This window comes from Syngnathus scovelli, chromosome 10 (assembly GCF_024217435.2).
Source record: "Syngnathus scovelli strain Florida chromosome 10, RoL_Ssco_1.2, whole genome shotgun sequence".
In the NCBI taxonomy this organism is placed as follows: domain Eukaryota; kingdom Metazoa; phylum Chordata; class Actinopteri; order Syngnathiformes; family Syngnathidae; genus Syngnathus; species Syngnathus scovelli.
Genome location: NC_090856.1, coordinates 5164804 through 5179024, shown reverse-complemented (window position 1 = coordinate 5179024; position 14221 = coordinate 5164804). Strand labels below are relative to the sequence as shown.

Here is a 14221-nt window from a genome sequence, read left to right as displayed (position 1 = left end):
CTGCTGATCTGATGAACCGATTATCTCGGAGCCTAAAGCGAACGAGTGAGTGAGTTGCTGAAGAACTCACCAAAACACTTGCTCTGATTGGTCGCCCGGTCCATGAAGACCTTAGATGAGATGACGGTGCCGAAGGGCAGAAACATCTGCATGAGTTCATTGTCTCCAAACTCCTGTGGCAGGTGGTAGATGAACAGGTTGCAGCCCTCCGGACCTGGAGAAAGACACCAAACTGACTGCTGAGAACATTAACACGAGTCGTGTTTCTGGGCTGAGAGAAACTGGAAATGTTACTTCTGTTCAGAGAGATTGGACAACTAGAAAAACGCAACGTCGGCATAACGCTGATTAGCAAAGAGGGAATTAGTTGAAAAAGATATTGCGAACGGCAGCATCTCACATAAAAGCTGAGCAATTATGGCATTTGACCCGACATAGCTCAGGTATTGCGGATCAAAATCAATAGCGTTCCCGCTCCGACGCCCATCAATAACCCCATTGAGTTTAACCGTTGCTAAGACAAAGATTTTATCTTTGACCTCGGCTATCTATAATTTGTGTCGAATTGCTTCCAAAATCAATACGATTTCTTCAACGACACAAAAAAATGCCAGGAGGTCTGGATAAGATTGTAAATAATTCTGTCCGCTGCTGATTTGAAAAGGAAGATGGAAGCATTTGGAAATTGACCAAAGCCACATTGATGATTCCAAATCAATAGTCATCTGGCATATCTCAAAAACTTTGAAAAGGACATTTTTTGTGTGAATGTGAAGCTCAGCAGATCAGATACAAACACATGTATTGTATTATGAGTGGTTTGTGTGTTTAAAAAAAAAAAAAAAGTTAGTCTGTTTAGCCTCATGCTAGCAAACAACACAAAACGCCATAGACGTCAAGCTAGCATCGGTGTCGCTGCGTTGTAGCAATAGATATTTGACACAAACAGAGCCACACGCATGTCGAGCGATAATACTCACAAGCATATATTATTTATCATCTGTGAAGAGCGACTAATTCTATTTCAGCTTCCTGAGAAGCCGTGCTCATAATCATTTATAGCCGTACATGTTTTATTCTGTTCCCAGCTGGCTTGGGCAAAAAAAAAAAAAAAAAAAGCATAATAATATCTGATAAATGTAGGTTCTAGTATTCCATAGGATTTAAAAGCAATAAGATTGCTACAATTGGGAATTTAGCTGGAAAAAAAAATCAAAAGTAAACCTGATCACATTTGTCAATCTTGTGTCAAATGTAATTTACGCTGGAGGATTAAATGTAAATTGTTTCTAATAGGTTATGCAACGTATTGCAGGTACACATTAAAATCAATAGTATTCTCACTTTGACATAGCAAAAACATCAATAATCTCAGGGCAGGCGTGCCAAGCGATTGTAATGATTTGATTTCTGGCCTGAGGTACATTGGCTATCTTGTGTCATGGAAAATCAATCAAGTTTCTTTTTTTGACAAAATAACAATCCAATAACATTTTGCAAACCTGGCGACAATTACTATCTGTGCAGAATTTAGTGACTGTATTATATTGGCAAAATTCCCAAGCATAAAAAAAATGGCTGTGCACTCCAGACATGTTACGATACGTTCTTTCTAACCACACAATCTTGGAAGGTGTTTCATCACCCTCATCTTTTTCGATGTACTGTACCCATTTCCCGAGATGAGCTGTGAACGGTGAACTGCAAGTGGCCACTTTATTTATCTATTACACACCGAAAGAATGAGAGGGTAATATTCCTCTCTCGTAATATGTGCGAATGAGACGCGTACAGTACCCGAGCAATATTGCTCTCTCGTGCTCGTCCCGGTTTATAAATCGAGTGCAGATGTGTAAAAAGTAATAATGTTTTCTCACCCTCACCTTCTCTCTGCTGCTGTTGCTGCTGCTGGATGACCTGGGGCGCCTGGGGCAGCGTCTGGCCAATGGGAGTCAGCGTGGTGGCCGGGTAGATTGCTACGAGAGGGGAGGGGCGTGAAAATGTGGATGCGGTCCAGAACACAAGCTTAACGTGAGCATGATGCAACCCGATGATATCGGATGGTATCGTCTCGGTATGCATCGGAGGCGGGCAGCCGTGTAGCGTGGGTTGCACTTTAATGACTTTTTGTTTTCTCTCAGTTATTACTGTAATAACCTCTCTAGTTTAATCTGCAAAAAAAAAAAAAAGATCCCTACATGTTTTAGTTGTTATGCCTAGTAGTTTTGAAATTTGAAATTACAAATTTAAATTATAGGTGCACAGCATTGCAACAGGAAATAAAAAATGCACATGAATTTGAAGTACCGTATTTTCTGCACTATAAGGCGCACCGGATTATAAGACACACCTTCAATGAGTGGCACATTTTAAAACTTTGTCCATATATGATATATACATTTGGCCCGCGGGCCGGACTTTGGACACGCCTGCTGTAGTGGCTTAATATTGGTCCATATATAAGGTGCACCTGATTATAAGGCGCACCTGATTATAAGGCGCACCTGATTATAAGGCGCACCTGATTATAAGGCGCGCTGTTGGCTTTTGAGAAAATTGGAGGTTTTTAGGTGTGCCTTATAGTGCGGAAAATACGGTAATTTAAAAAAAATATACAAATAATATATTTTATTCACCTGTGTATTGCTGTACACCGGTGAAGGCTTGCTGCAGGGTGTCGGCGGCAGTGGGACTCTGGGTGGAGTAAGGCGGCAGGCCGTTGGTGTAGACCGTCTCCACGGCGGGGTGTCCGTTGGGCTGATGAGGGATGCCGGTGAATCCGTTGACGATGGGCGTGACGATGCTGGGCACGGCGGAGGTGGTGATGTTGGCTGGTGGAGAACTTAGACCTGAGAGGAACAATAGAATCAGAGTCATTAGAATCAATCTACAAACACTCATATATATGTTACATTGTATGACGTTCCAAATGTGCAATGATAGTTTTATTAGGAGATAACACTTCTGACACAAATATAGACACACACAAATACACACAGAGTCAGCATTGTACAGAAAGACTTGCACAGGCATGCACATTCCCCGGCTAATGCAAGGACACGGGTACGCCTGTCGCATATCCGCTATTTGTCATGACACATCAGGCAAGATCGCCGAGGAAGTGATCCTGTGAAAAATGAGGCTGTCCGCCGTGTTTGCGTGAGCCCCCGTTGCTCGACATGATGAAACTACCACGCAACTTCCGAGGGGGGGAAAAAAACTGAAATTTGATGGAAACGATTAGAGGGTGCCCGGGGAAGCAGGTTGCAAAAACAAAAAAAGATGTGGCTTCACTCAGTAGGGGGGAAAAAAAAAAAGACACAAAACAACAGTTGGCAGTTTGACAAATGTGGCGGTCATAACATATATGGCGCACGCCTGAGAGGCAGGACGGTTCATGAGCGGAATCGAAATTGGTTGCTCGCCGCCCCTCCCCTCTCATGCAATGCATTTTAAAAGGGCCCTCCTCTAGAAAGTGTTTCCAATTATCCTGGCAACGCCAAAGTACCCATTTTGAGCAGAATCTCACGGCGTGATGGCCTCTCTAAAAAAAAAAAGGGTCGCCTCCGTGGCGACGCATCCGCGCTCGCTGAAGTACAGCTCCCTTGAGAACCACCTCTCAATCTGGAAACCTTAACCCTGATTGGATGCGAAGGAGGGGGCTTGGGAGTCACAGGAACCCTACAGCACGTCGTGTTCCCGACCTGGAGAGCTGGAGGACCTCATATGAGTGGTGGTCCACATAGGGTAAACAATCTCATTTGGAGGTTTATGCAAATGAGATGGTAAATATGCTGTATGTCGCCACCGCTGTGCGATAGCATCTACATATCCTTATGGAATTGCTTTTCCTTGCTTACAACCAAGATCTATTTGCATAAATCTCAGCGCAAAGAATCATGAACCATGAAGTCAAAATATGCACCACATACATGACCGCAGGGGGTCCTCTATTTACAATGGAGTTCTGCGGCTATGGTGGCAACTTAACCTGAATTTTGGAATGCGGTGGAGTTGGAAACTTCAAAACAAACGGATTCTCATGCCGGTGTACAAACTAGTTCATAGCGTACTATTGGAAAACATCAAAATGGAGAACCCCCTAGTGTAACGTAGTAGGAAAAACCCAAAAAGTATATTTTGAATTTGTAATTCCAGATTTTTTTGGGGCAACTACTTGACGGAATAAAATCGAGTAAATTCAACAAAAAAAAAAAAAAAAAACATTTTTGAGGCTCCACATAAAAACAGTGATGTCATCAACTGGCTTTGCAGCTATAAGCCGACATTTATTTTTATACTGATGTTCGTTCATGTGCATTATCCCTATTCAAATAAATAAACAAATAAATAAATCCCAAATAAATAAACCAAAAATAAATAAATAAATCCTAAATATACCCTAAATAAATAAATTCTAAATATACCCTAAATAAATAAACCCTAAATAAATAAATAAATAATATAGAGAGTTGCATGGACATCAGAGGTCCTACAACTCTGTTGACCATGGGAATAGTTTCCGTCCATTGAGAGCCGTTGTGTCTTTTCCGCTTTTTTTTCTTTCCCTCTTAAACCTCCTTCCAACTGCTTGCTTCCTATGGGACTGTGATGAATTAGTCTCCAGCTTCTGTCCGTTCTTCCGCCAAGACCCCCGGGGGACCGCCGCTCCGGTACTAAGCCGCTGACGGCTACTCTGCCGCGAGGAGGCCACACGTGCGCGCCAACCCTCGCACCTCGTAATGCAGCCCCTCCATCATCAGGTAAATTCCGTTTTCTGCTTAGCACCTCCTGTTATGCTGCGCTGGCGCTAACGTACTTGCAGGTGGTCATGTGGGCCCTTTGAGGTGCAATTACATAAGTACCGGGGCGTGACACGTGGCTACAAAGGGAATTTGTGACAAACAGGGGATGTTCTGCTGGCTAAAAACATCCAGACTCAAGGCTTGCTTTGCTCCAAGCAGGTCAGGAGAAGATTACATGAGCCTTTATCTCCAGTAATGGACTTTGGACTGGACTCCCTTAAAAGAGCATCAAACAGCTGCAGCTCACGGTTCACAGTGATCAGAATATATTAATCAAGTCCTAAAGATCTTCCACTACTTAAAACCGAAGCTTTTGATCTTTTAGACCATTTCTATAGTTAATTTTTCCAAAATAATGTTCAGTTATTATAGTAAACTACTTTTTATTTCTCCACTTTGCATTTAAATGATTATTTTTAAACTCCTTTGCTTTAAAATTTTGCCTTTTAAAGTTGTTTTGTAACTACGTGAAGCACATTGAGATAGCTCGAATGTGAATAAAGGAAAGAAAACATTTCAAGCTTACTTCAAAGTTAGCCTTCATCGCTACGTCGCAAACATGCAGTTCGTTTTATGTAAGCAAATTTACATTCTCGCAAGATGGTGGTGGAGGGGAACTCTTGATCCGTTCTTTGCCGTTGATTGCCTGGCAAAAAGGAGCCTGGGCGTGCGACACAAGTATTTATTATGCTAATTATACATTCAAAGTCTGAGAGTCATTACAGCTACGACGAGGACTGTCTGCCGCTGGAGCAAGTAATAAGCACTCAAAACAGATGCTTTCATCTAACTGATTTAAATTGTGATGCATGTTTTTTTTTTTTTTTAGCAAAAGGAAAATGACAAGAAATGAATAATAAAGTATCTTTCTTAGACAAGCTGACACACCAAGAAAACTATTTGGATTTGAATACTGATAGCTACGAGCACTGACACGCATTGAGTTATGATTATATGCAAATTTGGGAAAAGGGTTGTTTTAGAGGACTTGGATTTTGCCATCGTATTTTTGTACAGATTCAGTTAAAGGTGTGATGTCATTTCCTTTTACAATTTTTTACTGTTCATTTCCTGGCTTGCTACTTCTGGTATTCTCCAATACAGAAATATTTATGTCATTGCAAAAAAATAAAAAATTGTCTTGCTGATGTATTCATAGCAAGAACTGGGAGAAATTGGCTAGAACAGAAAAAAAATCTTCAGACACACATTGACTCTCGCATAATGAGCCACATGCTGCTTCACCAAGAATTCTAAAACCACGAGATTACCTACTTTGCACATGCTAACAAAGCTTCCTTTCACAGCGCGAGCTCCTGCTTTGTTTTATTTTTTATTTCTAGCGTGTGGGGAGCGTCTGACATTATTTTCCAAAAGCATCATCATGCATCATTGTGAGGGTACACGCACTAATCAGCGCAGCCATCTGGCAAACGGCTCGCGCACCGTCGAGCTTAAATGCGTGGCATCTGTTGATCAAACGGATGCGACATTGTTTTACGAGTAACACCCTTAACCTCCATGGACTCGCCAATGTACTCTTTTTTTATTTTTAATTCCACAAAGGTTATATGGATCGTTTCAATCAAAGACCAATGTCACACAGCAAGCTGGGGATCCATTAAATGATGATCTGAGAGCTTTATGCTAATGCCTAGCGCCGTACACAATTTACAGACAGTCACTCTACCTCGCCACGACTTAATGCATAAATTGTGTCAAAGCAGAAAGCAGAACGGCGCACCCTAGGAAAAAAAAAGTGATTTGGCGCAGGTGTCAACCTCGAGGCCCGTGGGCCAGATCTGGCCTTATTTTGTAGCCTGCAAAAGTTGCCTATGTTTTTCTGTGAATATTAAAAATTTGAAATAAAATTTATAATAAAGCAATACGGGAACCGAATTGTTCTTTTATCTTATGACTGTAATCCTCCTGTCTCTCAGTAGTGTCACGCTCCCTCAGCCTACTCCACGCAGATGGCCTTGCGAGTCATGTTATGCATTTCTCCAACGGAGTCTGAATAAGTCATAGGTGCATGTGCAATAAATAAAAAAAATATAATGCGCTGGCTCCTGAGGCAGCACGACTCATATTAATGAACGCAGAGGGAAATAAAACATTTCATATTTATGCCGGTCCTTGAAATCTCACACAAAAGCCTGACTTTCTGTGAAGGATTAATGGTACACTATGCTGAATAATAAAAGGTAATCAGTAGGCGGTGGCTGGCGTACACACACGCATGCACATGCACACACACGCTTGTCTTGAAGGGAGATAAATGGTGCGGCTTCATGCACATCAGATTCACGCTCACTTTGTCACAATGTCTCCTCATTGCAGTGCAAATATATACTCTGCCATAATATTAGGTACACATGCATATTCCAATGACATCCAGGAGAAGAGCTCTATCTACTCGCGTTAGGATTTATAACATCATAACTGATGGATTTTTTTCTTTTTCTTTTTTATTAAAGAATATTTTCTTTTGGAACGGATTAATTGCATTTCAATTAATTTCAATAGGAGGTAATGATTTGTAAATGAAGTCAACTGAATTTATGTCACACATTAACATTAATTAGAGTAAATTATAAGCTTCATGGAACAAATTAAAGTTGTTTGTCAAGGTACCACTTTGGTGAGTTGTGTGAAAGGCACACAATGTTTTACTTCTGTGTCAATTTGGCGTGATACACAGTGGAAGGGGCTTGACACTGCCTGAGGTTATACTTATTTTTTAATACAGTGGCCAGAACTTTTGTGCTTTTGCGCAACATCATCTTTGAAAAAGAAACCCAAGGTTTTCGAGCCAATTTTTTTTGTCATTTATTTTTTACACGACTTGTTTGTGTCCCGCATGGAATAAATCAGCGCCAGTCTTTTTCTCCAACTCCTTGCTAACTTCCTTGCTAACTAACTTCAGCAAGGCAATGTTTTTCTTTTTTCAGTGTGGACCAAGGTTACAATAGCTTTGAATTTTTCATTCAGTCATTTAGTTTTGACTTTTGTTTTTTTAATTTAGTTAATTCATTTTATATGGTTAATTGGGGTCGTGTTGTATTGATTGTCTCTTGTAAATTCAAATTCACTGACTGTACTGAATTAAATGAGGCACCACGGCACGCAGCGAACAAAAGACAAAGTGCCTTACTTGCAGGGAATATCAATTTAAGAGACTGCATAAAAACAAGAAATTAGATGAAGCTTGATCCAGGAAGCTGGATGCTTGTAGATAGCACCTCCAGCTGACACTGCTTGGTTAAAACTTAGCAAAGTCTTACAAATCACTCTGTGCTGCAGTGTTGACAAAGTAGGTGAGCGGAGCACAACAAAGACTTGGATGCTGTATTATTTATTTCTCTTCTTGCTTTTGTTGAGCGAAGAGTTTCCCCCACCCCTCTCATTCTGTCTCTCAAGAAAAAGAAGCTGAATAAGCAGAAGTGATGCACCAGATGCTAAATCACTCAAAAGTTTTTTTTTATACCACACTCAATTTACAATGTCCCTTTGTGTCCTCTATGGAGGAATACTTTTAGAGGTCTTTCGGCCTTGAGGCAGTCCCTCGCCCCTTCCTTTTAAACTTTAACTTTGAATCCAGTCAGACTAAGATAAACACTGCCTGCAATGTCCCTCTAATAATATAATTGCATATTTTCCTTTATAGAAAGTGAGCTATTTAATAAAAACGCACGTTTTGGATTATTACGAATCGCGTTTTGTGAGCGACAGGGGTAGTTTGTCCCAGTAAGGTTGCCATAATAACTCCGCCGCGGAGCTACTTCCGTGTACGTTTTGGTCAGCGCTTCGCTAAAGAATTCTTCTCAAATTAGAACAGCTCATGCCGCAGCCTCGACTCAATATGTGTCATTACTAATATACCGAACTCATTAATTTAATCTTCGCATTCGGATGAACTCGTGTCGGTGCACGGTAAAGCTTTGCAGCATAGCTTAGCATAGCTTGCTAGCTACCAACAAGGAGACGTGATCAAGTGCTGATCGTATGGCGATGTGTGCAGTCATAGTGAAAGAAGAGTACGAAGAGGAGCTGTGCCGATTAAAAGAGAACGATGGACAGCGTCTACTGTCACACGCTGTTTTTAAGACGCCCCGTGTTGTGTCGCAAAGAGCAGGTTGGTTGCTTGCTTTCGCTTCTTTTTTTTTTTGTAAACATGTAAAACCCAGGTGTCACGTTTGTGTGTGTGTGAATAAGGGCCAGATCAACAAATAAGATCTTTCCACATTCTTTTGATGCCATTGGCATCCTAATAAAAATCCCGCTATGCCATCATATTTAAATTCATATAAAAATTAAGATAATTTGAACTATGTGGTATTGTCGGTGCTGTCGCTTGTGTTACAATGACGCCTCAATTATTTATCATGAAATTCTTCTAAGTACTGCACTGCTATACACATTGCAAAAACATGCATCAGCAATATTGCACAATAATATGAAATTCGTTTGTACAATTAATTGTAAAATGACAATAAAGGGTATTCTATTCTATTCTAAAGTCACTGTCTTTTTCTTTCTTGTCTTGCAGACGTCACCAAAAATGTTCTTCCTGAGCAGCATGACCCTAAGTGCCCCTCCATTAAAAAGGAAGTAGCAGTGCCCCCCCACATTAAAGAGGAAGAAGATCCTGGGCACCACTGCGGGTTATCACGTACATGCAGCCGACCAGATTGTGACATATCGTCACACTCTTCTGACAGTGACGATGAGCACTCGAAAGGTGATGTGACATGTCACATTGACAACAAACACTGGAAATGTTCCAAGTGTGAGAACACTATGGCGCTAATGATGTCTACCGTGACATATGGCGGTGTACCTTTTTGCCTGATGGTAAAAGATTCACTGACAAGGGACATTTGGGAACACAGAGGATTTTCCTGGGCAATTTGTGGTAAAAAGATTCTGTGTAAAGTGGTTACAAAAAAGTATCTGCCAAGAAGACATCTTCTGTACTCAAAAAGATACGGTGCTGGGACTTTAATTCACACCGAACGGGAAAGTAACAGTACAGATGCAGTGTCTGGTGATATAAAAAATAGATAAGCACAGTTAGGTGTATATTAAAAGTGATGGACAAAAGAGAATAAGGTTTTTTTGCTACTAAAATATTATATGGATGGAAAAGTACTCTCTAAATTATTTCTGTGCCTTTTGTTTGTGTTAACAGGTTTCGGGCATCCGTCCAATTACATCGGAACTACAACCAGCACTGGATGTAGAAATAAAGTAAGTACTTATTTATTTTAATTGGGTTTAGAAAAAAAGGCATCTTTTCCGAACAGTGATATTTTTAGATTTTCCAGAAATAAATATAACGGTAATTTAGAACATAAATGTTGAAATATGGAAATATGTTGAAGAGGCAGACCACTAATCGATTCATGGAGAATTTTTTTTCGTGGTAATTATATCTTCATCGATTTTTTATTACAGGACAGAACTGAACATTCAATTACAATTCCTGAAGGTAGTGACAATGGATTAGATTCATCCACCTCCACTAAAGAAAAATTATCTGTGTGTGAATTAGTAAGTGGTTATTAACAAAAGTTTCCATCCAGTACTTTTACTAAAATAATATCGTGGGTATAAATTAACTGTGATATTTATAAATGAGTAAATAGTTATACTTTTTTCAGAACACTGACGAGACAGTTTGTCTTTCTCGGGAAATGCCGGATGACAAACAGCAACATCAAGAGGAAACAGAATCGTTTTCCGAGCAGCAGAGTTCTCTGGAAACGTTAGATGAAGACCAACATGAGGCAGCAGATTCATTTTCTTACACCGAGGAGGCTTTCGTGTGTCAAATGGTAATTATGGGATTTCGTTACGTAGACAGGGATAATGAAAGCACCATCTAAAGTGCTTCTGATGAACTCAAAAGTTCAAATGTTCTAGGAAACTCCTCCTGACATTTTTTTTTTTTTTTTACAGCACAAGCAACGATCCGGAGAGAGCTTCCACAGCAGAGAGCTTCCGCAACATCAGAGGGATCTCATTGTTGAGAGGTACCAGTCGGGAGAAGGCTACAAGCGGATTTCCAAGGCATTGAATATATCTTGGAGCACAGTGAAGAGCGTCATCGTTAAGTGGAGAAAAAACGGTACCACAGTCCCGTTACCACGGACCGGACGGCCCTCTAAAATCGACGAAAAGACGAGACGGGAACTGGTCAGGGAGGCCGTCAAGAGGCCGACGGCAACGTTGAAGGAGCTGCAGCAATTTCTAGCCAGTACTGGCTGTTCGGTACACGTGACAACAATCTCCCGGCTTCTTCATATGTCTGGACTATGGGGTAGGGTGGCTAGATAAGGCGGAGAAGCCAGCAAATTGTGAGAAATGTTTTGTTTTGGCGTTGGTTCTCAAGTCTTTTTGTAAAGTAATATATCCATGATGAATAATATTGTGAATAAATCACTTTTGTTACACCAAGTTAAGTGTGGATTGTGTGTTTGTTGCTACTCTGAACATTTAAGGCCCATTTTATGATTTTAAGATTTGCCAGTTTTATTTTCGCACGCATAGGAAAACCTTATTAGTGTTTGCGAGTGTGTAACGACAACAAATTTTACTGGTTAACACACACCACTCTAAACATTTCCTTGCCAAAATGTCCCGAAAAGAATTTGCTCCATCCAATAAAAATGTTATTCCCAAAAGGTGCTGACTAAGATGGAAATACAAGAACACATACACACACGCACACACAAATGGGGACCCAAGGAGAGGGATTAAAACGGAGTGCTCACCCAAGGCTTGATGAAACTCACCCGACACCGGGGTCATGGGAGTGTGTGGCAGGCTATTGATGTTGAGCGCCCCCATCTGGTGGATCTGCGTGGCAGGGAAGGCGGCCACGCTCGGCGTCAGGTACCCGCCGTGGCTCGCTGCCATGATGGCTGCCTGCTGCTGCATGAGCTAAACAAGAGGGACACGGAGGACCGGGCGGGGGGGTGAGGGTGCCCAGGTGAGAGGAGGACAGATGGTAATGGGCAAAATATCGTACGCGGGGACGGGCGGGCGGGTGGGAAGGAGGAATGTGTGTGTTGAGGTTGATGGATGGAGAGTGGAGGGGAAATAGAAAGTGGAGCAGAGTAGAAGAAAAGGAAGCGGGAAGAAAAGAGAAGAAGCCTGTCAGCCTATGTTTAGTGCATCTGTCTGGGCTGGCAGCAGGAAGCCTGTCACCAGCTGCTTTCGCTCTCATACAAATCAAGACGTTGACATGTGCACATTATCTGTGCGCTCAGGGAACAGGCAAAGTTTGTACAGGAGTTGCAATGTGCTCGCTCTCCTTGCAAACTTCACCACAACATTAAGTCACGATTCCTCGCTCGCCTGAATTACATTTTTGGGATACCCAGCCTTTATCAGAAAAGATTTTCTATTTATTGATGATGTGACTGCTAACAAAATGGTTTCGCTCTGACCTGAATTCAACTGAACACATTAAAGACAAAAGTTAAAAATAAGCAATTCAAAACATGCAGGGCAGCAGTGCATGCATACGAATAAACAGCGAGGACGACATTTTGATGGAAGCCGCGTCGGTTTCATGCTAAGCAGAAATGCAGAGTGAGTGAAGGTCTATTGATTTTCATCTGCGAGCGAGGGGAATGTTGTCCGGCGGCTGGAAATTGACTGCAGTTTTTGTGACACATCTACTAAATTACTAACATGCTCCGGATTGTGAGTTGCTAGTTATGCCTGCTTAAAAATACACTCTTATTGATCGGCGTCTGGATTCGGGGACATCTCAAGAGAGCTGGAAAAACTGCTCAGTGAAAATAGAGGGAAAAAATTTTGGGGTGTGGAGAACAACAGTACATTTTTATATTTTGGGCAACACAGTCAGTGAAATTTGCATGGTGGGCCCTGCGATGGGGGGGAAAAAAAAAAAAAAGCCAATTATTTTCTCTCAGTGCTGCTGTCAGGTAACGTGAAAGCGACTGTCCCGCTGGCAGAATCCCTGACGCCGGCATCGCATCCATTAGCCGCGTGCCTGCTATCTATTAATGCCTTTTGTCATTTGCATAATTTTATCAAGGTGGCAAAGGGGGATCATCTGTTTCTTTCTCAATAAGATGAATTGAGCCTTTAAAAGCGGGTTACGCTGGAAAAAAAGGCAGCGAGGGAGAGGGGTGGAAAAAAACACAGGAACAAAAGCAAAGGCTTGGAAACAAAGAGGTGCAAAATGTGACTGGCCCTCATCAGACCTTTTTAAAGATGACTGGTACTCCATTATGATGGTCTAATACGCATTAAATGCTGTTAATCTCACAAAGACCATTAAGCTTGTGTAGAATTCACCCAAAAGTATATATGTAATGGAAATTTACCAGATATGGCTTCGACATTGACTTGCTAAAGTAGCTCAATGGGTCAATGTATTTTTTTTTGTAGGTAATTTCTGTTCTGAGGAATTGTAAGCAGGTGCAAGTAAAAACAAATAAAACAAAAATATATCAATATCAGATATCTTGGAAAAGCAAAATTGGGGATAAAAGTAAATAAGTTACCAAACTTGTACATTTGATTTTATGCGTTCAGAGCTAGCAAGTGCACAGTCGTCATGTCGGTTAAATTCGTTTTGCGTTTGTGGACAAAATTTGCACACCCACTAAAAGGCTAAACTGTGATTTGTTCTGTTAAACTCAAAACGATTAACAAATTCCATTTGTTTCCATTTTTAGGGGAGAGGGGAATGTTAACACGTTGGCTAGTTAGTATGCTACGGTAACAGCTAACAATGTAGCTAACGCCGCTGTTAGCGCGACTATTTGTGCTGGGAGAGCTGATTAAATAAACAATTCATAATTTATTGTTGTGCTGCCGTTTAAAAGCAATCATCACTTTCTCATGGGTGATGACAAGAATAATCATTTTGTTGTTTGAACGGCAACAGATGGATACACAGGTTAATTGTACCTTATGTTATCTCGCTAAAAAAGGATTTAATTGTTCTGTCTTTTTATATCGCTGGTTTAGATAAACAAATGGAGTAACTAGATCATACTTTTCCGACCTGACGTTAAATTGGATTGTTTGTCTCATGCCATCGTGGTTGATAATCGTTTCATCCAAAATGTCAATGCTATTTTTCTTTGATGGATATAAAAAGAAGGGAACAAACGAAGGCGAACAAAGTTGTTCGGCTTCCAGCGGCATTCATTTACTGTCAGGCATCTGCTTTTTTATTTTTTTTATTTTTTATTGCAACCTGATGGCAGCGCTCCTCCCGCAGTGCCAGCAGGCAATCGCCTCTTTATCACATGGCAATTATCTCGCTACAGCGCCGTTCCGTGACTCGCAGCATCGTCACACGTGAACCCGGCACGCTGCGACCTGGTCGGCAGCGAATTGCGGAGAAGACAAAGGGAGGTAAAGTGGCT

General features: G+C 41.2%; 2 protein-coding genes across 9 annotated transcripts in view; one reads left to right on the top strand and one right to left on the bottom strand.

The window, feature by feature from the left end:
* The window catches only part of celf5a (cugbp, Elav-like family member 5a), a 135913-nt gene that overhangs the window by 6459 nt on the left and 115233 nt on the right, over positions 1-14221 (bottom strand). Inside the window, exons 7-10 of one of the 5 annotated variants that reach the window (XM_049732274.2) lie at positions 11603-11750; positions 2637-2849; positions 1878-1976; positions 71-214 (exon numbers count right to left, since the gene is read on the bottom strand). In XM_049732274.2, coding sequence (XP_049588231.1) covers positions 71-214; positions 1878-1976; positions 2637-2849; positions 11603-11750 — 604 coding nt within the window. Of the gene's footprint in view, positions 1-70; positions 215-1877; positions 1977-2636; positions 2850-11581; positions 11751-14221 lie in introns of all 5 variants that reach the window. The other 4 variants (XM_049732273.2, XM_049732271.2, XM_049732275.2 and 1 more) reach the window with 4 other exon arrangements.
* LOC125976245 (uncharacterized) lies at positions 8551-11264 on the top strand. Of its 4 annotated transcripts, none has more exons than XM_049732282.2 (6): positions 8551-8940; positions 9355-9546; positions 9997-10055; positions 10263-10358; positions 10520-10642; positions 10767-11264. In XM_049732282.2, the coding sequence occupies exons 1-6, from the start codon at positions 8811-8813 to the stop codon at positions 11142-11144; spliced, it is 978 nt and encodes a 325-aa protein (XP_049588239.1). In that variant the 5' UTR covers positions 8551-8810; the 3' UTR covers positions 11145-11264. The 4 variants fall into 4 exon arrangements, with proteins under 4 accessions (XP_049588239.1, XP_049588238.1, XP_049588241.1 ...); XM_049732281.1 differs by having other exon boundaries at positions 10469-10642; XM_049732284.1 differs by lacking the exon at positions 10263-10358.